The sequence below is a fragment of the Platichthys flesus genome, chromosome 4 (genome assembly GCF_949316205.1).
Source record: "Platichthys flesus chromosome 4, fPlaFle2.1, whole genome shotgun sequence".
Taxonomy (NCBI): Eukaryota; Metazoa; Chordata; class Actinopteri; order Pleuronectiformes; family Pleuronectidae; genus Platichthys; species Platichthys flesus.
Window position 1 is genome coordinate 18765441 of NC_084948.1, and position 23060 is coordinate 18788500.

The following is a 23060-nucleotide window of genomic DNA, read 5'->3' on the forward strand; positions in this document are numbered from 1 at the left end:
ATCCCTGCGTTGTATATCTTCATACATAAACTATACTAGGTCCTTGTGGGGTCGTGCAATCAAAGCACCAATCAGGTTTATAAACACAATATTACATTAGAGCGTTAGAGTGACTGCTCGGGACCACACGCGCATTTTCGCATTCATTCTAGATCTCACACAGCTCGCCTTTTGCGCACTCACTCCAAGACTCACACCCAACACGCCTTTTACGCACGCTGGATATTTGACTCCTCGGCGCTTGGCACGATGTCAAACGTCAGAAACCCAAATGATTCTATAGGAAGAGGTTGTGTGTCATTCATCCTGAGCTCATGAGAGGACCAGTCTGTTTCTAGTCGGGAGGGCGACCTGACCAACTCATTAACGGTCACAGAGTTGTTTACTTAGACTCGCTCTCCACTTCTCATTCCAGTCACTGAAGATCTGAACAGGGCTCACTGTATAACTTCTGGACTGACTTGAACTTCGTCGATATTTTCGGATACTTCTATATTTGGTTAATTTAAAACAGAGGGGATGGGGTTGTCTTTCCTCTACGCGCTCTGTATCTGGATGACATTTGTCTCCCCGGCGGTGGGAACAGGATTTGTTTACCGCTTTCCAGGCATCACAGTGCAGCGGCCGCGCATCAAATCGGAACTGAGCGGCAGCACCGGACCCCCAGGGACCGGGACCCGCACCCAACTCAGGTGAGAACAGCTGATAGGAAGCTCTTTCACTGATGTGGACCAAACAAAAACAAACTGTGACTTGAGCAGAGATAAAATGCTGAAATGCTTTAGAGCTATTAAATGTATGAATTATGAGTCACTGATATTTATTGATTTATTGATTTTCTTATCATGACTTAGTGTTTAACATCCTCAATACTGTCATGGATTATGTTCAATTCCTTTCATGTAGTGTTACTATTAAGATTGGAAACTTTTATGTGTGTTTTAGGAACTGGTGTCAGTACACTGTCTCCAAAACCGTGTCCTGCCAGGTGCACAATGGCTCTGAAACCACAGTGCAGAGAGTGTATCAGGGCTGCCTGTGGCCCGGACCCTGTTCCAAAGTCATCAGGTACTGATTCCTCGCTGCCACCTTCTTCGACCAAATCCTATCTGCCCCTTCTTTTGTTTGTGTTATTCACTGTTTATCATTCATGATGCCAGGGGCGGATTTAGTGTTTTTGGGGGCCCAGAAAAGTCCCTAATCCAATAAAGCCATCTGGGAAAAGTTATGCCGAGCAAACCAGGGTCTTTTCAAAATGAATGAGGAGTGAGCCAAACCTGCACTTTCATTGACCACCAAGAAATAACTGCACCCAATTATCAGTCAAATCTAATGATTTGATTATTTGGTGACTTTGCTTTATTTTTTACAATACGTTAAACCTCTGCTAGATGCAGCAAGTTTTGCTTGTGTCAAGTGAGTTTTCTTCTCTCCTGTGTCGCCATGTGTTTGCTCTTTGTGGGAACTTCTGGGTTTCTAATATTGTATGATCTGAACCTTACTACGATAAAAGCCTTGAGATGAAGTATGTTGGGATTGAAACAATGCAGCAATCTGATTTTCCCATCTGGTTGTTATAAATCAGCTGACTGCCTAATTGGGGGGAAGGGTGGGATATTTGTCATACAAAAACATCTTCTGCATTCTGGAACTCCCCAATCAGCAGTATTTAACTGGTTTGTCTCCCGTATCTAGAGTCTCTGTGTAACACTGGCAGGTAGTGAATCAGAAGCAGAGAAAAACTGTGGTGCACAGATGTCGGTAAAAAGACTGTTGCCATGCAAAGAAAGAAGACAGGTAGAAAAAGGCAATGAGCAAGCAACAATCCCAGGGAATCAAACAAATGGTAATTTACACAGAGGTAGCATTGACTGTCTGACAGGTAACAATAGCCTGAGTACACAAAGGGTTTACTAGAGGGAAATAGGGGGACAGGACAGAGACAGGTAGAGGTGAAGAGGTGAAGTGGCTTCTCTTCGTGTGTGTTTGTGTTTCTGCATTTTACATCTCCCTGAAGTCACTTTCCATTTGTCTTCTCTCCAGCTACAGGACCCTCATAAGACCGTCCTTCAAGGTCACCTACAAACAAGTCACAGCACTGGAGTGGAGATGCTGTCCAGGCTTCCTGGGAGAAGAGTGTCGTGAAGGTGAGTTTCTCATCTCTGTTTTCTCCTCTTCTTCTTTCACATGATGCAACTTTCTGAAACAGAGGACCAGACTGTGAGAATCATTCCCTGTAGCACTGAAATAGGGGCCGTGTGTTTTGCTCGGACCCATCTGTGTCTTTTTAGTAGCAACAGGCAGCTTTTCCCACATCAGAGCGTGTTTTTATGTTTTGTGGTGTGTAGTCGGGTAGTTTGCTAATCGTGCTTCTGTGCAGCTGTCGGCTCCTTGATGTGATGGTGACGTTGTTTTGAATTCAGGCTTAAAGTCTGTTTTGGATTACTTTAGGGAACTTGGATTGCAATAAAACAAAGGATGAAAGGGATCCTGTTTACCTGTTCCGTCTTTGCCTGGAAGGAGAAGGATTAAAATCAAAATTGTTCTCCTTCTGTCTCATACTGTCTCTTTTATTTTATCATCATAGCTATCACAATCAAAACTATAAAGAGCCTCAGTAGTGGTCCCCTTAGATTCAACCAAGCTGTATCAAATTCCTCATCAGTTCCCTAAAAATGCCGGACCCTGGGAAAAATATGATAAATACCCATACCTCCCAGTATTAAAGAATGTGAAAAACAAATGATCTGTCCTCTGATCCGGATCCTAATCAATTCTTCCCTGACCCATTCAGTATCCTTCCATTAAGTTTCACAGAAATCCATTTGAGTTGTTTTTGTGTCATCAACAAACAAAGAGGTGTAAGCAAAAGAATGAATGGAAAAGGAACTTGTGAGGAACATCCAGCAGTGGATTGTTAAGTGGGAGGTATAGTCTGTGTTTAGGTGGTTGGCAGCTCAGCTCCTGGACAGAACCGACCGCAGACTCTGAGCCCAGTGAAGAGCAACATTTTCAGCCACCACAGTCAACATGAAGCCACAGAGTGGGAGGTGGATGGAGGTCTAATGTAGGGCTGCCTTCACTCTGCTGTTTATACACCGGGCATTCGGAAAGTATTCAGACGCCTTCACCTCTTCACCTCATGTTTGGTTGCAGCCTTAAAAACGTTTTTACTTACCATCATCAATCTACACTCACTTCACCATAATGACAAAATCTCCTGGACTGGAGTCTGTCATGATCTGCCCCTGTTAAGGACCTTTGAGACTTGTTACTGGTTTGTATTTGTATTTCACTTAAAAGGACTTTAAACGTAGTTTTCAGTTTTTTTGACCCTTGATTTTATTATTTCCACTCTTACTTCGAAGACTCTTTCCGTGTGTATCTCTCACGGGATTTACTTCATTGTCTAATTTATCCTGTTTCCCGCTCCTGTGATTATCTGCCCCACCCTGATGTGTTATTTAGTCTCTGCTTGTCAGTTCCTCTGTTCGGTGAGTCCGTTAAGTTCCTGTTAACTCATACTTGGTTCCCTGGTGTTTCCAGGTCTTGTTTCAGATTTTTTTGCAAAGGTTTCTGCTTCCTTAGGTTTTTTTTCTTTGGATACCTGAGATCTTAATACCTGCCACCAAATGTCCTGCTTGCAACCACCTGCCTTGTCTGTACTCTGGGTCTCGTTAATCTTGGAATCTTTACAAACTACTTCTGTGGATAATTCAATTGACTGAGCATTACTTGGAAAGACACATCTGTGTCTAAGTTCTCTCTCCTGACAATGCACATCAGAGCAAAACCCAAGTCATGAGGTCGAAGGAACTTCTTGCAGATATCAAAGACAGGATCGTTTCGAGGCACAGATCTGGCAAAGGCTGCAACAAAATCCTGAAACCTCCCAAGAGCCACATTGACCTCCAGTAATCCTTAAATGGAAGAAAATTGAATAACGTAGGAGTTAACAGCCTGGAGAGAGGAACCCTGGAAAGAGAGGTGACCAAGAGCCCAAAGGTCACTCTGGATGAGCTCCAGAAATCCTGAGTGGTTGTGAGTGCCCCCCAGAGAGAAGGTCTGAACAGTTATGTCAGTGGGATTTTTATAATACAATTGGAAACATGTATTAAATCCGGATATCAGTTGAGTTTAGATTGATCAGGCAGAATCGTTTTTATTTTTATTTTTATTTTACCGTAAACAATGTGACAAATATGAGATCAGTGAAGGAGTCTGAATTCTTTATAAATAAATAGTCTATATTGCTCAGAATCATACTCTCATGCTTTAATTTAAAATGCAAGAATTGGTATTTAAAATTTCTTTAGTACACCCACCAACTTGGTCGTTTTTTTTTTACGTGTTGGGAAATACAGCCGTTTTTGTAGGTAATTGAAAAATGCTGGCACGGCCTTGTTCACCCTCGTCCAAGATTAACAGTTACCTCAATGAGCGAGTTGTGCCTATTGGTAATAATTACCACACCTTGTTCCGTTTTGCAGAATTATTGGTTGTTGCACTTGGATGGGCATGATCTACCATGAGTTCAGAAAACACTCCTTAATGTTAAAGGAATAAACATAGACATTGTTACAAAGCCGTTGGAAACCATTATTTGCCCGATGCTGGATATTATTCCTCAGAAAGATTAACACACAGCCATATCCGCTGAGTCAGTAACGCAAGAGATTACGGTTCACTTGAGACCAAAGTGGTTGCAGGAGTGTGAAGAAGTAATCTGGCTGTTTATTTAACATTTGCTGAGATTTTTTTGCACGTTCTAATGGCTATGGAGCAGGGGGGAAATCGCCTCCATATGGTGAGACAGAGGGCCAGGCTCCACTCAGCGATGAGACCCCCAAGACAAAGGCTGATGTCAGGGATGCTCGGGAGAGGGAGCGCTGCCAGGGGCCAGTGTGGCGGAGTTAGAGAACGAGAGGACGCACGAAGGAGAGAAAGTTAGGGCTCGTGCACAGAAACAACAAGGTGTTAGAGTTGGCGAGGCTCGGACAGCTGTGCAGCAACAGGCTAAGAGGAGAAATGCAAAGAAAAAAGTGAAGTGTAATGAGGAGTGGGTTTGTCCCACAGGACTCCAGCTGCTACGAGCTGCCCAGACGGCAGCGGAGCAGAGAGCCGGTTGTGTGGGAAAGTGGCCCCACAGAGATTAATGACCGTGACGCTCCTCCACCGGGTCTTTGTAACATACGTGACCGCGCCGAGATCACAACAGCTATGAAACAAAAACTGGGTCTCCTAATGTACATTCATCTGTGTACAACACAAATAGGCCAGGCACAGCATCATATCAGGAATACCTTGGAAATAAAGGTCCATCCTATAATAAAACCATCAGAGAACATTTCGAAGTTATACCACTAACTTTTTCCAGTGATTCTTTAGAGAATCTTTTGCTTTGAGTTCTTTAAAGTGCTCACATTTTAAGAGATTCATTAAGGATCATCAATCCTTAAGTTTATTTAAGAGTCATTTGATATTTTGGAGCATTTCAATGCCACCTTCACATGTGTCTGTTAATTATAAAACTGTATGGTCATTACACTGGACTGAGGTATACGTTGCGTTGACATTTGATGGACATGGTGCCAGATGCTTGGTGACAACACAATGCTCGCTATTCTATACATTACTAAAGAGATTTACGGGGGGGGGGATATCCACAGCCAGGTGAACACACACCAGATTAGTCAGCTGAGTCCACACTAAGCCACAGGAATCGAATATTTTATTCACGGGCACAGATTGGGTGTGAATGGGAAGCGAAGGTACGCCACTGCTACATTTGCGTATGTGTTAGCTTCTGATGTACGCCGCACAAACATCACAGCGAAACAGAGCCACAACGCAGGTCGACAGCGAATAGTTTCGCCTCATTTGAAAGTGAATTAGCGGCGTTTCAGTTGTATTTGCATTATTTGGTGAGCTTAGCTTAGAAATGGTTCTGCACACAAACCATCATGACTTTTACCCATTTGTGTTTGGAATTAAACAAACAGGATGTAACTATATCAAAAAAAGTGGCTGAACCAGGCTCAGTGTGTCCATGTTCCATACTTTATGCTAAGCTAAGCTAACCATCTTCTGGCTCTAAAGTCTTGTACATTATAGTAAACAGGCAGGAAAGTTCTATCAAATACTCACGGCAACAAAACAAATAAGTATTTTCCCCAACAAGTCAAACGTTTCCTGTAAGTGTGGATCATTTCGGTCAGTAACAGAATTCTCTGTCACGAGGCCAACGCCAAACATGAAGCTCAAGTGGAAGGAAACCGTTGCCGCGTGGCTCGGGGCCAGATGCTTTATCAGAGCGAGCGAGGACAGCCTTAACCAATGAAGATGACATCACCTCTGGTTTTGGTTTGATGAGATTCTGGCTCCACTTCAGAGGCCCCTGAGGCCCTTGGAGATGTAGAGACAGGGCACATAAAGAAAGCTCCAGTCAGATTCTAAGTCTGTGTAAGCTGAGGAGTTCCTCCCACCTCTGCACGCACTCTCCTTTCCATTTTCCAAGCTCTGAATCATTTTCTGCATGACACTGATGCCTTATTCTTTTGTTACCATTTAATCATTCTGATATATACATTGAATAGTGTTTCCCTTGTTTCATTTTTTTTAGAGAAGGCGCACTATACAACAAATGAGCTAAACTTGTCGTTGTAAAGGTTTAAGAATTCAACATTAATGCAACAGATGCTGGACAGCGCTATCGAAATATTAACAGTTATCCAGTTTATCGACAAAAAAACGATTCACCCAACTGAATTATTAGCTTAGTTTTAAAAGCAATCTAGAACTATACACACCCACCAAGTCTGCAACAGTTTATGAAATTACAATAAAAATTAGCTGCATCAAGATAATTATTTGGATCTGCATCAAATTCACACTCTCGTAAATATCACTCCCCCAAACATCGTCCATAAATTTTTCTCTGAGAAGTCGACAAAAATGTTGAGAAACGCCCTCGTCTCACAATGTTAAAGAAAAAGAAAAAATTTCCTGGATCTCCAGCTTGATACGGATCCACACAAAACTGTTAATGGGTTCTTCCCTTGTGTCACACCTCCATAAAATATCATGAAAGAGTGTTTTTTGCGGAATCCTGCTAAACGCTGTCTCCTTCCAGTCTCTGAATCGGGAGGATTGCTGTGAATCTAAGATGAACTTATTCACATGTTGGACTATTATTCACACAAAACCATTCACTCATTCATTCACCCATTCATACAATATATGTGCAGGACTTTCTCTTACTAGCATTTATCACACAAGTTGGCGTTCAGTGTTTTGCCCAAGGACACTTTGGCATGTGGAATGGAGATGCACTGACCCTCTGGTTGGTCCTCTCCTGAGCACCATACACCGAACATATTACACTTTGCTCTTGAAGCTGCAGAAATCTACAGAGGCAATGCTGCATTTTGAAATGTTCAATGCATCACACATTAAGTCTACAGTGGCAGTGTTTTCTCAGTTGGTTTTGGCTTTTACAAGCCCTCTAGTGTTCCCTCTGTTCGTGTGGGACTCTTGACCCACTCAGAAGCGGCTTTTTATTTTGTCCTTTCACGGTTTAACCCTCCAACACTCAAGGCTGTGGTGAGAATCCATGCAGGGCCGAGCCGGTCACAAAGCCTGAATGTTTCTGCGTCTGCTAAATGGAAAGTAGGCGTTTGCTTCAACGCATTTTCGTTGACACCCTGACCCGTCAATATTTTTGACAGCCTGGTGTGTGCTGCTCGGCGGACAGTGCATCTCGACACTTACATTTTCACTTTCGGCAGAGTTGTGCATGACGGCATGGAACACATTTGGAGAGAAATGTGTTCGTAATTTCCCCGCCGTTGGCCCTTGCACCCCCGCCGCCCTCCGCCTTCTCGCCTCTCCATCCCAGCAGCACCCCAGCATCTATCTGCACACATGATCCCATTAACAAGAGGCATTGTGGGATATGTCTGTGCATTGGGGGGGGGGGGGTAATCTTAGAAGAATTAGTGCCAGAACCTCCTCCAATGAGAGAGGTAAGCTTTGAAGGTCAGGAAAAGGAGTTTAGCAAAAGTTAAACGCAGGGTGTGCCAGGGCAGGATGTTTTTCTAGGTGGGGTTAATTATGGATTTCATTAAAAAAGTGAAAAGGTGGCTGAAAACTTTGAGTGTCATATGTTAATTTGTTAATGCTACAGCTGTGGACGTCACTGTTTCTCCTGTGCAGCTGGATGAGAAGGAAGTGAGGGAAGTTTCCTGAAACCCCACCGTTGGAGGGATTATCTTGAAAACCAGCTATATTATATATCATCCAGAAATACTTCTGTTTTTCCATTTGGTCATCCTCTCTTACCCCCACACAGACCTTTGCTTACTCTTGCCACCACTGGCCTCTTTATCTTCTGTGGTTTTTACTGCTTTCTACTTCCTCTGCCCCCTTAGATCTCCCTCTCGCTTTTCCTCGGAGTAAAGCGATAAAACAGAACCTTATCCCACATGTGCTCTTCTAGTCCACAAGCTTTACAGCATGAGGATATGACTGATGTCTCTGTTACGTCCCGGCTTGTGCTCAAATATAGGTCAGACATTAACCTTTGAACTACTGGGAGCTGCAGTGGCTGTTCCTGGTCTGATCTGCCTGATGGATGACGCTCTCTGTTCATGCTCCTTCTGTGGGGGGTTTTATTTTCTGTCACCACCTTTTTTTTTGTCTTCCCGTCTCTCAACGACATCGTCCCATTTGTCCCCCATGTCTTTCGGTCTGCAACTCCACACATCTGTTTATTCAAAGTTAAGCAGATAAAGCTCCTGTGGTCAAACAGAGACAGAGGTTTCCACATCGGTCAGTGTGATCTGCAGGTTTGTGTTGTTTGTACTCTTGCTCCTGCTGGGAAATCCCTGTGTGTGAGCTTCAAGGTTGCCTGACAAGTTTTGTGATTTATTTAGTCAGAGACCATCTTTGCAGTTGTGGCTTCATGGTCCATTATAAGACTTCAGGTCCGTTTATGCTCAAACAAAACTGGCTGGTACTGCATGTTGGATACACTGGAAGATGGAATGACAAGGTGACATCGATTAAATATGAGGACGCACACACTCACACACACACACACACACACACACAAACACACAGTCTGAAGTCATGCAGATTTAGGTTTATTCAAAACTGAATTGTCTGCAGGTGTCAATGACTGGTTGTTTGTCTCTGTATCAAGGCTCCAGCTGCCTGTGACCCTCAAAGGATAATTTATAGAGGATGGATGGATGGATATGGTGAGGGTGAATCATTCCACTGTCTGTGTTTGGCTGGATATACTGGGGGCTCAAGGAGACCTCCATATTTCCAGTTTTGTCGTGGCATTCACGTGTCAATGTTTCTGATATATGACTTGTGAGCAGGGATATTCTGCTGCTCCTTTTTTCCTCTCTGTGTCTCCACCCTTTTCATTCTCACCATCTCATTCGACACGGCTGCGAAACGACTGAAACCTCAAACGCATCGCCCTCGCTTCGTCCGATCACCGTGGAGTTGTCTCTCCTCACCACATTCACACAGCATTGTCTCATAGCGTGACGATGACTCCACGCCTGTGCAACAGCAGGGCCGTCCATCTCTCACTGTGACGGATGTGTTGAGAACATTGCAGCTTCAGAGCAGTAGCAGACTAAGCAGAGGGCTGTCCTGACGGAGAGGCCGGAAGGGGCAGGAGCTCATGAGTGGATGCATTTCCTGAGATATGAGGGAAGGACAGAGTTCTCAGATAAAAATGTTTGTCCCTGTGGCATGACCACGTCTGTTGAGCGATGGCCTTTACTAAGCCAGTATTTCATTTTCTACCAGATAATGACTTTAAAGCTGCTTTCAGACATGCGGAGGAGTCAAGACATTTCTCTGAGATTTTCCAGAGGGGCCTTTATGTGAAAATGCAAATGCTCTAGTCATAGACATTTCAGAACATTTCCTGCCAGCCCCCTGAATGTGCAGAAAAGGCCAGAGCGAGTACATGTGAAAGGACAGCAGGAAATTCTCCAGGAAAATTTCACAGTGAACGAGAGGACGTGTTTGTTGACGTTTCTAAAAACGGACACACAAAAAACTGGAAGAACACAATATTTCAGGTTATGTCTTGATGTGCTGTATTCAAAAACACTCAATTTCCTCCCTGGAATTCATGGGTTGTGTCCTGCCTCCCGACATTGTCCTTTTGTGAACAAGTCTGACCCACACAATCTCCTCCGTATATGAAAGGCAAACCCAATTTTCCAGACATTTGTAATTCTTTGCATGTCTTACTTGCAAAGTGTTGAATTTATATAAATAGTGTGTGGCCTCACTGGCATCATGGCGAGAAATACCTAATGGTCCCTCTGTGGACAAGCAGACATCTTGGTTTTCAAACAGGGTTTCGTTCGCCCTCCTCCACCAGCCACCGCAGTCAAAGTGGGTGTGCGATTTAGTGAGGGAGAGAGTTTGTGACATTGTATGCGAGTCTGCCTGTGCATATGTGTGTGTGTGTGGGTGTGTGGGTGTGTATCTTGTGCCAGCTGTTTTTCATGCCAGCAATAGCTGACCACTTGCTGGCTGGGGCCGACACACAACAGGGTCCTGGGATGCAGCCAGCTGTCAGAGGGTGTCTGTGGTCTTAATGCACACAAACACACACAACAAACACACACACACACACACTCTCTCTCACTCTCTGGGTACAGACGTGAGTGTGTGTGTGTGTGTATCTTGGAGATGTAACAGTGTCTCATAAGAATGTCCGGGAAGATGTTTCAATTGATCATTTTTCTCTGTCCTCCCAAGAAAGTTTTTAACAACAGTTCAAATCACTGTGCGTCCCCATAGGCTATGGTGTAACACATTTAATAGTAAAGAGATGCTTTATGGTTTGGTTAAGGTTAAGTTTAATTTCAGGGTAATGGGCAAGGGAACGCGTATACACCAATGATTGTCCACTCTAAGATAGATATACAAGCTTTTGGGAGTGTTTGTGTGTTTTGTGTGTGTGTGGGTGTGTGTGTGAGAGCAGGTGATTTCTTTGATCCACATTCAGCTCTAATGTAGGAAATGTAGCTGTCTCGACAGACGAGGCCTGCAGTCTGCCTCACACTCTTGCCAAGTTATCCCTGTTCTGTCTTGTACCACGATCACTAATGATGACTCGTCAAACAGCTCGGTGCTTTCATAGCTGCCTGCGCTGACACATGCTCATTGTTTTGGCTCATGTGATTTTCTAATGAAGATTTATCTGCTCAGAGTTGCTTATCTTATTGACACCGTGTGCTTTGCCTGGAGGGAGTTTGATCCGAGCCGTTCCAAGTTTTCCCTCAACCCTCTGCAGCTGAGCATATGACTAACATCAGCTTTGTTTCTGCACCTTGTTATTTCTGATCGTGTAATCCATTTACACGGTGCATTATCCAGCAAACTGATATTTTTGTGGCATTTAATTGCATTTTATGAGATTAAAGTATTCTGTCATTGTGATTATTTTGCACTCGTGTAAATGGATAAAAGTTGAACAGATGTAATGCTTGTTCTGGTTTTCATGAAGATCGGTTTTAGAATCTGAATATTTCACATAACTTCTCAAACACATGTGTCCTTCCCTTTGGGGCAGAAACCGTTCGATATTCGCTCTGTTTATTTTGCATCCCGCTAAAGACAACATGATTCTGATTCTTTCCCATGAGCTGAGAGCAGTCCAAGAAAAATAACCCGGTCTTATGTTGCCATGGTGTAATTATGGATCCAAACAGACTCTGTAACCGCGGTCCCGTTCTAAACATCGGCTCAAGCACAGCGGAAGTTTGGTTTTCTAAACCAACATAATTAAATTCCAACTGCAGGAACCGAAATCCCTCCCGCCACATATAGAAAATGAAATGCAGTTGTTTAGCTCTGGTTCACATTTATGGTGGATAGACTTAACTCTGGTGTTCTGCTCTGTGGTGTGTGTTTATGACATAATAAGATATGACTGGATTATTTCTGGATCTCTCTGGACCAGCGATGGAGATGGAACAAGTTATCTTGTTAGGAGTGAGTAACGGAGCTATAGAAGAATCCTTTTGAGGCCTGAGGAGCAGAATCCATCACAGAGGAAGAAGAGATGGGAGATTTCTCTGTCAACTGACTCACAGCAAAGTGGCTAAGAGGCATTTTAAAAGTAGAAGTACTTCACAGCCAGTTCTCTGAGGCTTCTTGAAATGGTGAGTGAAAGTGGGTGTAAATTAAAAAATACCCTGACTGTCTTTAAAACAACTGCATTCATTCCTTCATTCATTCATTCTCTACTCCCTGTAAAATAAGTTTACAAATTAACTCAATGGTTAGCAGTAAATTGAGATTTCAGACATGAACTCCAAATAATTGGTTACAGATATTTTCCAGGGTGGCGTGTTCATAACAACATTCAGGTGAGTGGTGGCACCTGGGGTTGTTCCTTATCGTCAAAAAGCTCTCGAATCTTCTTGTCTTTTGAAGTTGACATCATTGTCTGCGTCTTCTGTATGTATGGGATCTATTTTTCATCTTGAGATATTTGCTTCCTCCAGCGTCAACGTGTCAACTCATTCGCTTTGAATCCTCTGAACCTGCTGCTGTGTTCTCACGTGGGCTCACTGTGATAGTCTGAAGATATTTTACTCTGGAAAAGTTCTGGAAAATGTCCAGAGCAACTGACTTGGACATTTTGTGTTCTCACATATAAAACCTCCAGAAATTGACCATGCTAACCATCATAGCCTCAGTTCAGCTCACGAGACACGCCTGTTAGCATGCTAATCACCAACTACAGCTGAAGTTGATTATATTATTTTGCGTGTTTTGAACCAAGTGAATTTTTCACACGATGGTGTTTGATGAAGCTTCCACAAAGTTGTTGCATCCTGGGTAAAATACCAAAGGACATAATTTAACAACAACCAATCCGAGCCTAGTTATTAAATATTTCAATCTGCACCAAAGTGGTGGACTGACCAGCCCACATACAAACTGGCATCACAAATCCACTGAGTCACGCCACTTATTTAGCTCAAACTAAAGCTAAACCCATCATCACAAGATCACACTTGGAACCCATCACAGATTGATGCATTGTATATGTGTCGGAGGGTGGAGGCTTCTTCTGGACCCATGATGAATAACTGCGGAGAACATGGAGGCCCATCAGCTCATCAGCCCTCTCGCATAGCGGAGCCGGAGCTGTGGTGCTGTGTGTGGCTTCGGCGTCCTTGGTGGAGTCGCTGGGGAAACATCGGTGCTGTCAGTCACAACAAAGCAGCTTGTGTGGGGTCATCTTGGTCCCGGCGGTTGAACAAGCCCTCAGCATTTGGGCTGATGAAACCCAAAGGAATGTGCATTTGGGGCTGAGCTGTTGATTGTTGTTTCTGTTCGTGGCCGCACTCCGGGACGAGATGTTCAAGATGTTGATGAAACAAAGCGTTCAGAAACCTCCCCCACACACTCTGATAGACCGCTGGACTGGATGTAGATGATTACAGACACACAGACATGGTACAGACATTCACGCCGGCCTATTTCAGTGAGGCAGAAACCTCAGAGGCTGCCGTCAGTGCCCTCTGCGCTGGGGTTGGAGATGATGATTTTGGCAGGCCCCAGCCATTTGGGTCATTTTGTTGTTAGTTAGTTATTTATGAGCACCAGTTGTTCCTCATTCTGTTTCCCTGCTATGACCGCAATGTGGGTGGGTCCCATCATTGGGACGGACAGCTGACATTCCACAGCTCCTATGAGCCATGGACCAGAGGAAAAATTCAGATTTAGAACAAATACAGGGTTTTTCATTCTTTATTGTGATTCTGTATTTTGGATTCTGGGTTACAGCTCATGTAAAAGAGCCACAATTGCTGCACAGCGTGGCTTCGGGTAGATGTGGTTTAGTGGTCGCTAGAATGGTATAATTTGGGAGAGAGTTTTCAAAACAGACTTAAATAACAGAATGTAACTGACAAAAAGGAATTTCAAAACGGGACAAAATGTTTCAGAGGGTACTAACTGCGAAATGGACGAAGTGTGAAATAAGACAATTGTCCAAAACCAGCATCTCAATACCTTCAGTTGTGGCACTCGTTCCGGAACCCTTTGATTTATACTGAAAACAAAACTTTAAAGCTTTAATAATCCAAGCAAACATATATAGTTTAAATTTCAAGAAAGGCAAAGTAATTATTAAACTTGACACTGTAGATCTTATCAAAGATTATTCAAAGAGGAGTAAATAGTGACTTTGTCCTGGACCATTTTCATAAGTGGAGCAACACACGTGCATCAGTATCCATAGCAGCATAAATCTTATTAAGAAACACATCAGTAATTTTTGTTTGTTGGAGGTCTTTACCAGAGAGGAATAATGTCAAAGTTTGGATACACAGACAAAACTTGTCTTTGATTTGTCGCTTGGTTTGGTTCTGTGGTTGGTTTTCATTGGATAAGAAAATACAGAATAAACACAGAATATATTACCAGTCTGTAAGGGGCGATTTAGTGCTGTAATAACAAACTTTAAACTTTAAATTAGATACATAAATTATAAATGGTGCAATTAAATCTCATTTTGTAGGAATAGGAGTATATGTGAGTGTGTTTTTTTTGTGTTTCCATGAGCTTTACACAGTTAATGTGTTTGGCTTTGGTACCTGGAGGAGGATTTGAGCGTGGGCATATAGGCCATCGCTGTGAGTGGGCGCTCCGACGGAAAAAACATGCTTAGTCAGGAGATTAGGAGACAAGCAGGTGTGCATCGGCTGTGTGTGTGTGTGTGTGTGTGTGTATGAGGGACAAAGCGTGAGAGAGAGAGAGAGAGAGAGAGAGAGGGAGAGAGAGAGAGAGAGAGAGAGAGGGAGAGAGGGCATGTGTCAGCAAGAGAGAGACTTTAATGAGAGGTCTAATAATATTTATTCCATGTGTGTGTGAGTGACGTGATTTACTGTAAGATGGAATTCCTAATAGATTCTTGGGGCTGGTGGTTTGATGGGTATTGTTCCTGTTTATGTTGGCTCGACCTGCTCAGCGCGAGATACCAGTGATGGTGCTGCAGGAATGAAAGAGAGGAAACAGAAAGGAAAGAGACAGAGAAAACGACTGACGGGTAGAAAGTGGCAGTGTGCATGCCTCCTGTAATGTGGAGACTAAACATGTTCTTGTCTGTGGTTCTTTCTTCCAGAGTGTATGAACTGTACCAGCTTCACTGACATGACGAGCCGACTTCATGCAGTGGAATCCAAGGTAAAGAAGATTCCAAGTACAAGCATTTGTACACAGAGGATTTTTTAAGATATCTAACTGAAGTCCGATGTGTCTGGAATCTGCTGTTGTTCCAGATCAGGCTGTTAGCAGAGGGACGTCCTTCACTGCCGAGAGTCAATGGTTTACCAGAGGGCTCAACGGACAACGAGGTGGACACACCTCAACCAACTCCTAACGGACCCCCGTCACACCTGCCACCAGGTGCCAACACATCCTCAAACATTTATCACTAACTACATGTGCGAATGAATGAACAGTAAATGCATAACAGAATTCAGCCTTTTAAGAAAAAAATTAAGCTACAGAGGATGAGATAACGATTTATAATCTGTTTTAGGAGTTTAACTTCCAACCTTCCACATTTCCATGTAATTCAAAACAATCAAGTGTCTTTGATTAAACCCCTCCCCACCTCTTTCCAACCCCACTGATCCTTGAAATGAATTTAAACTGAATGATTATTAGAATTATACTCTTGACTCTGACTGTCTTTTCTTTGGAGTACCAGGAAGCATTGGGCCTCAAGGGCCCATTGGACCCCCAGGACTTCCTGGTTCTGCTGGACCTCAGGGTTTTGCTGGAAGACCAGGCCTTCCTGGACCCAGTGGTAAACCATCATCAGAACTTTAAGTCTCATCTGCAGTTTTAAAGATGGATACTTGTGACTGTTGGGACTTAAACATTACAAATGAATTGTGTTTTTTTGTTTTTGTTGCTGCTCAGGACCAAAAGGGGACAGAGGTCTACCTGGGGGTGGAGGTCTAACCGGCCCTCCTGGTCCACCTGGTCCTCCGGGGCCAAGCACCACTCCCGTCCGAGTGAGAGGGGATGTCTTTCAGGTCGATGACCAAGGTGAGCAGACTGTTTCACTGTAAATTTAACCTCTCAAATCAAATCCCAGGTGAATTTAAATGATATGTTAACAGAAACAGATCTCAACCACATGGTTAATTTCTGGCCCAAAAACTTAAACCACTGAAGCATTCAGTCTCTGAATGGTTTAAATTGATGCCAGAACTATTTTCACAGCTTCTCCTACAGTGAATCATGTGTTTCATCAGTTTCAAACCCTCACATATCTCATGCATATGTCCGTCCTGTTCATTCCTTACAAACGTCTTGTCAGGCAGAACATGAACACTGGCCAAACTGCTGTCGATGCATGGAAAATAACTTGGGGGGGGGGGGGGGGGGGGTCACAGGTCACAGGTGGAAGCACAGAGACTGAAGCAGCCTTTAGCTGTTATCAAGTGTTTAAGTGCACATATGGGTCTTTAGCTTTTAGTGACTGACTTCAGTCCGTAATGGAGAGAGTATTGTTTCTTTTCCCAAGGAAGGCTGGCTTAGATTTAGTTTAATAGTTTCCGTGTGTTCGGCTGCTGCTGTGCCACTGTTTACTGCAACCTCACTTAACACCACCACCTACAACGGAGCCAAATCCAAGCATATAAATCAGAAGATTAACCCAGGAGCTGAACAAGTCAGGAAAAATGTGTTAAGGCATTTTCTCATCCATCAGATCCAGTTTAATAGAACTCACTTCCTTTTCTACTCATGTCCTGGAGAGAGCACTGAACACAAGGATGAAACTCATGCAGGGAGTTTAAAGCTGTTTTCAGAACTGCCCTGAACTCATTCAGACATTCTCCTGAACTTTTCTGGAGGGGCTGCATGCGAGAAGTTTGTTCGAGTAAGCCGATTGGAGAGTACAGCTGGATAATGTCCAGAGAATTCACACCAAGTGAGCGGACATATTGATGATGTTTCTAACACATGGCAGATGCAAAACTGGAAAAAGGCGCAATACACGTAGAAGACACACACAAAGATTTCAACTAAAGACCATGAGATTATAGAACTTTGGGCAATACAAGGTTTAGTTCTAAACAATATGTACAAACCCATTTTTCCAGAATTCATGTCCGAAAACAGCTTTAATGATCATAGATTTTATTAATGTTTGTAAAGATTATCTTTACATTTTGACATTTCAACCCATGATACTTAGTAGTCAACATAATCATATGAGTACTTAGTGCTTATCGGTTGGACCCATCTTCAAGCTCCAGCTTCATTTTGACTAAACCTGTGATGTTGTGACTTCCTCCTGAGCTGTGTTGACAGAGTCTGTTCACGGACAAACAAACGTATAAACTCCTGCTCAAACCTGCCTGCATGTTTACTCCTGCTACAGTCTGTGTTTACAGTGAACATTAACCCCAACCTGAACCTAAAGGCCAGACTACTACACAATTTATGAATTAGTTTTGTTTTCACTCAAGATTGTCATTACATCTGTATGGATTGGATTATTGGTAGTGATGCTCTGATTGTTGTGCGAAAAAACCCGAATACAGATGGAAGTCCCTCCATTTGATCCGATCTAGTACCGACAGTGAAGTTTGATATCAAGTCTATGTACATTTGACTTGGAGTGTATCCTGGCACACGTGGTTTCTTGGGATTCTCTGTGGGTGCTCGCGGAGCACCCAGGGACTCGACACCTAGGCCACCACCACATTGAGAAGATATAAGAACTAAGCCATGTTCTAAAAGGACTTGAGCGCTGTGGTCTTACCACATGGAGGCAGTAGAAGTCTGTGCTGTAATCATTACCTCACAGAAGACTTCTGGCTCTGATTAGGCTTTTGGCTGGCGCTGCCTTTCTGTGTCTGCGGGTCTGGAACTATGTAGATTTGGGTCTGTGGGACCGTGTAAGCTGAGGGGGGCCAACTGGCTGTAAATCAGACCTAATTTGTTAGCTGTCAGCACAACAGTCTGCGTTTTGGGGAACAGGCCGTGGCCCGCAGCCAATCGCCGGGCTGGCTATGAATGAAGGAGTAGATAGTCTGCCACTCATGTGGAGTTTCTTGGGGAGGGAGCCAGACTCGAGGAGACTGTAACATTAGAAAATTAGTTCCAGATAGAAATGTGTTCCTTCTAGACCCAGTCTGTGGACTGTAACAGGCTCATCTCTGCACAGGGGGAGACTGACCCCGAGCATATGGTAAAGTGGAGAGGAAGTGGAAGTGTGGCGGGGTTTCAAACTGAATTTATTCCTACAAGCATATTTAAAAATATCCCGCATGCTGAGAACAAAGCATAACTTCCACTTTGTTCATGTTTTCTTATCGTGTCCGAGCATTTACTGCTCCATTAACTGGGACCTCCTTCAGATGGAGCAGCTGTTCCTGTCCATCACTGTTGCTGTCCCTGTCCATCACTGTTACTGCAGATTGAATTCGCCTGTCGACTGCTGATGAAACTCAGACTGTTGACCCTTAATGTCTTCACTCTTCTGTCGGCCTCAGAAAAGAGTTCAGCCAACAGTATGTAGGTTTATAGATAAAGGAAACAACATGGAAAGATGTGCCAAGGATGTACAGTCACAAAAAGAGTTTCTAACTCGATACAGAGCTTGTTTCTTGTATTTTACATTTCCTTTCCATGTGTGTTTACCATCTCCTCTGTTACCCTCAGTTAGGTATTGTGTTTAATGTTTTTCATATCTGTCGGCCCAGTTCACATTATCTTTTGTGCAAAGGTTGAAATCAACTTTCAGTTTAAACTTCTGTTTTTGTTTTTCCCAGAGGAGAACCACACACCTCCCCCTGCTCCCCGGATCATAGTCGGGCCACCCGGTCCAACGGGTCCCTCCGGCCCCTCAGGTATGGATTTAAGATGTTTCTAATCCACATGTTAGGAGAATACGCCCCATAAATCGCACCATGCTCTCAGTCTAACACAGCTTGTGCAACATAACTTCAGAGTTTCAACCTTTTCAACTTCCTCTGCAAAGTCAAGCACTGCTTTATTACTCAAAACCAAGAGACACGTGGTAATTTAAGGGAGCAAGTGAAAGCAGAGGAGATATACAAAAATAAAATAAATTATGGGATATTATTATGCAGCAATAACTTGCCATGAGATAAGTAGTCTGTCGTCCACTCAACAAGCTTTATGATTGCCTGCGTTTGTCTCATTCATCCATTTTCTGATAAATCATTATGAAAAACTTCCTGGATCCGCCCTGATCCAGATCCATAATTAAATTGAGTTGGTTCTTTCCGGACCCTTACCACATCCTTCCACCAAGACTCCTGATAATCTTTCCTGTAGTTTTCACTTTATCCTACCAACTATCAGACAAACAGATGAAAACATAACTTTCCTTGCAGAGGTAATTTAAAGCTGTGTTAAATTGACTGAACTGAACTTGATGTTATTTGTGAATTACATCAGGACCAAGAGGACCTGCAGGGTTACCGGGCATGCCTGGACAAGACGTGAGTATCTGTCACTGCGGGCTGATTGCTGATCAATAAAAACATGAATGCATATGCAACATCAGTAACACATGTGCTTCTGTTTATCTGAATAAGGGCAAGGAAGGCCTCCAAGGCAAGCTTGGAGATCTGGGGCCTAAAGGAGATCCAGGACAAAGGGTGAGGTCGCTTTAGAAAACCTTCCTCATTGTTGGATTAGCAAACCGGCTGAACATAATTGATTCTGCTGAACGTTCATATACTTTTTTTTCTACGTTTTGTAAATTACCTTTGCTGTCATGCAATCCTAAACACATTAAAGGTGAGCGAGCTACTCTTCAAAGACTCACTCCGAGCTGTGACTAATCCCCCTCTGTCTCTCTCGTCCGAGGCCAGGCCTCACTAATCAGGGTAGCCATGCCGGGTCCCCTCTGTAGTTGGCTCTCTCGTGGGCCTCCGTCTTTAAACCTGATCCCCTTCCTCGACTAGCATGATTTAAGATTGGAGATGTGGTGAAGACGCAGATTAGCACGGGGGATAAAGAACGCAAGACGGTAAAGTGTAAAAGAGGGCAGTGGTCTAAATTATTTTTATGTCCTTCCTCTACCAGGGGATTCCAGGTGTAGCAGGCGAGCATGGTCTACCTGTAAGTATAAGGTTATGGTGCTACATAAAACACGCACATACACACAAACACACATGCACACAAAGAGCTGATGACAACATTATTGTACTCTGTTTCACAGGGAGCACCGGGGCCAAAAGGAGAGCCAGGAGCAGGCTTGAATGAGGTAAGACACAATGTTTTTTTTCCTTGTTTCCTGCTGAGCTCATTTGAAAATGATACTAAATTAACATGATGGTGTTGATCAGGGAGAGGCCGTGCAGCAGCTCAGAGAGGCCCTGAAGATCCTGGCCGAGCGGGTCTTGATCCTGGAGCACATGATCGGCATTCACGGTGAGAAAAAACAAAACGCAGGAATGTGTTGTTATTATCCTCTATAGATGATGAAGGAATCATCGGATTATCTGGCAAAAGTTCGACGTTTATAACTCTCACATCTGTCTGTCACATGAATAAATACATCCAGCAGCCAATTAGCCTAGAAAGAGGTGTATTTAATGCTCACCAGGTAATAGACTATATCTAAATTAGAAAAATAGGGGGGACTTTATTTTAATTAGCAGCCAGTTGATTATAAATTAATGTGAATATTTTCTTGTTTGTTTACTCTTCTATTATCTTCAAACTGTAATTTGAAAGACCAAACAATTAACTGGTTCATCCACAAAAAAATATGTTGTATGGATGAAACAAAAAAGCTACAACACGTTTATTAGTGAGATGCAAAGGTGCTGGTTGGTGCAGTTTGTTTCCTTTAGACTGAGCCCGGCCTCTTGTTTACAGTCATTACACTAACCTAACCACCCCTTGGCTCGGCAGCTCCAGTCAAACAAATGTGATATCAACCCTCTCATCTGTCTCGCCACCAAGAAACAAATAGGCGTATTTCCCTTTTGAAGAAGAGTACTGTCGGCACTCACTCTTCTCCTTTGTTATGTCTTTCTTGTCCAAACAGACACCTCTGAAGGATCTGGATTTGGAAACATTTTGGACACGCTCTCTTTCCCCGCCATAAAGACCAAGCGTCTTCAGCCCGTTCAAGCCGCCCCTCAAACTCCAGCGCTGGTGGGGAGACAAAGACGATCCCCTCTTTAAGAGTCCATTGTCTAAACCTGTACATGTGGTCTTGTGTGTGAGAGATATTGCAAATTTTGCTGGAAGTTTTGTTCATATAATTTTCCCTTGTGACTTAACATTTTGGAATTAATTTTTGTTTAATTGTCTTAGTACTGTTGTGAAAATGAAGTTCTATGAGATGTTGAGCATTTCAAACACAGGAAAGGCTTCTTTGAGCCTTTTTCGTTCGGTTACTGCTGGATCTTATTCTACACAACCTCAGCATCCGCACTTACACGGTGTTTTACTATGAAATATAATCTCATAAAGTGTTATGAGCGTTTTGGCGTCATTCTTTCCTCTGATAAACGCCTGCTCCCCGAGCGCTGGATCCAAACTGTAGTACTGTTAAGTGTCGAACACATTCTTGGAACCACCCCGGGGTTAGTCCTGCGTTAGCTTGTCAAACATACTTCTTCCTCTTCTCCGTCCGTCTCTCTCGCTGCGCTCTGCCTTGTTAAAGCTGAGGTAAGACATGACAAGCTGCCAAGAAGATCTGCTTAACATAACGTTTGGTGAAATTAATCGCATCTGGAGGGCGCACATCTGGAAAGCCGAAGGAAGGGATGCTGAAACAGTTACGCTTTGGCCTGGAAACCTCAAACCATGCTCAGCTGCAGCGCACCTTCCCGTGAACTGGCTGACAGAGCACTAAACCTGACAGGATTACATTGACTGCTTTATAAACTGCCGCTGAGAGGTCTTTTCCAAACTGTTAAGATTGTTGTAAATTAAGTCTCTGGGAGGCCGAGTCTGTCGGTCTCTGAATAATAAATGATAGGCACAATGTTTGTTTTCTCCATTACAAGGTTCGTATGTTAATAAGCATTGTTTAGCATTATTACGCTTACTCCTTTTCTTTCAAGGGTGTATCATGGGAAGAATGTTTCTGTTCATATGGAGCTACAGCCTGGAGCTTGCAAGCTTAGCTTAGCCTAAATACTGAAAACAAGGAGAAACAGCCAGCCTGCCTCTGTTGGAAGCATAGCCTGTATATAAAAATGGAAACGGACTCCAGTTCCAGAAAGTGAAGCCAATCCGGTAAGGCCTGAAACATGTACTCTCTCAAATGGCCAGCAGGGGGCAATTCCACTTCTCGCAAAAAGAAGTCTACGTGAAAATGGCCGTAGTTCTCTCTTACTTTATGACGCCAGTAAACATTGTCATAGTTTCCAGTCTATAAGCTTAACTAAACTAAGCCTGTTACAAGCAATACTAAACTCAACAGCTAGGTTAGCTATGAGATGTATTTCTGTTGAACACTAACATCACAAAATCACTGTACACAAGACAAACTGCAGCACATGACAGATTGCGGCACATGACCACCTGTAAACCCACAACATAGGCTTTTTACACAATGGTGTTTGTCCGAATTAATATAACATTATAATGAGTGATCCTAAGAGGTGGACGTAGATGGATTGTTCTGCTTATTTGGACTGAGCCAGCTATGCTAGCCGTTTCCCCATTCCCAGTCTTTACGCTAAGCTAAGCTATTCCTCCGACAAGCACAGCTAAGCTAAACATTTGCAGCAATTAACCAACATTGCTGATTGTCACATCAAATAGTAATACAAGCAAAATACATTCAGGTCATTGGAAAACTATTACACATATATGTACATTATATTTGTGTAGCTAACTTGATAATGAACTGGTACAAATATGTAGGAAAAAACTAATACAAGATATTTATCTGGTGTGGCTTTTTGAGACGGGCTGTTTGTCTGTTTTGTGGACGTAGCTTGAGCGCTAACGCTACACAATCACTGCACATAGCCAAGAAA

General features: G+C 43.3%; 1 protein-coding gene across 1 annotated transcript; it reads left to right on the plus strand.

Annotated features, from left to right (window-relative positions):
* Window positions 1-287: 287 nt before the first annotated feature.
* LOC133951950 (collagen alpha-1(XXVI) chain) lies at window positions 288-22046 on the plus strand. The gene is made up of 14 exons (XM_062386210.1): window positions 288-692; window positions 946-1068; window positions 2044-2147; window positions 15182-15243; window positions 15339-15465; window positions 15773-15871; window positions 15988-16116; window positions 18855-18932; window positions 19507-19550; window positions 19647-19709; window positions 20140-20175; window positions 20276-20320; window positions 20403-20487; window positions 21110-22046. Exons 1-14 carry the CDS (start codon window positions 520-522, stop codon window positions 21247-21249), a joined length of 1308 nt encoding a protein of 435 aa, XP_062242194.1. The 5' UTR covers window positions 288-519; the 3' UTR covers window positions 21250-22046.
* Window positions 22047-23060: the final 1014 nt, after the last annotated feature.

Excerpts from the sequence above, each read along its gene's own strand:
- LOC133951950 (XM_062386210.1), top strand. The coding sequence starts at position 520 with ATGGGGTTGTCTTTCCTCTACGCGCTCTGTATCTGGATGACATTTGTC. Across the intron at positions 15,466-15,772 it reads CCCGTCACACCTGCCACCAG|GAAGCATTGGGCCTCAAGGG; the intron begins GTGCCAACACAT and ends TTGGAGTACCAG. Across the intron at positions 15,872-15,987 it reads AGGCCTTCCTGGACCCAGTG|GACCAAAAGGGGACAGAGGT; the intron begins GTAAACCATCAT and ends GTTGCTGCTCAG.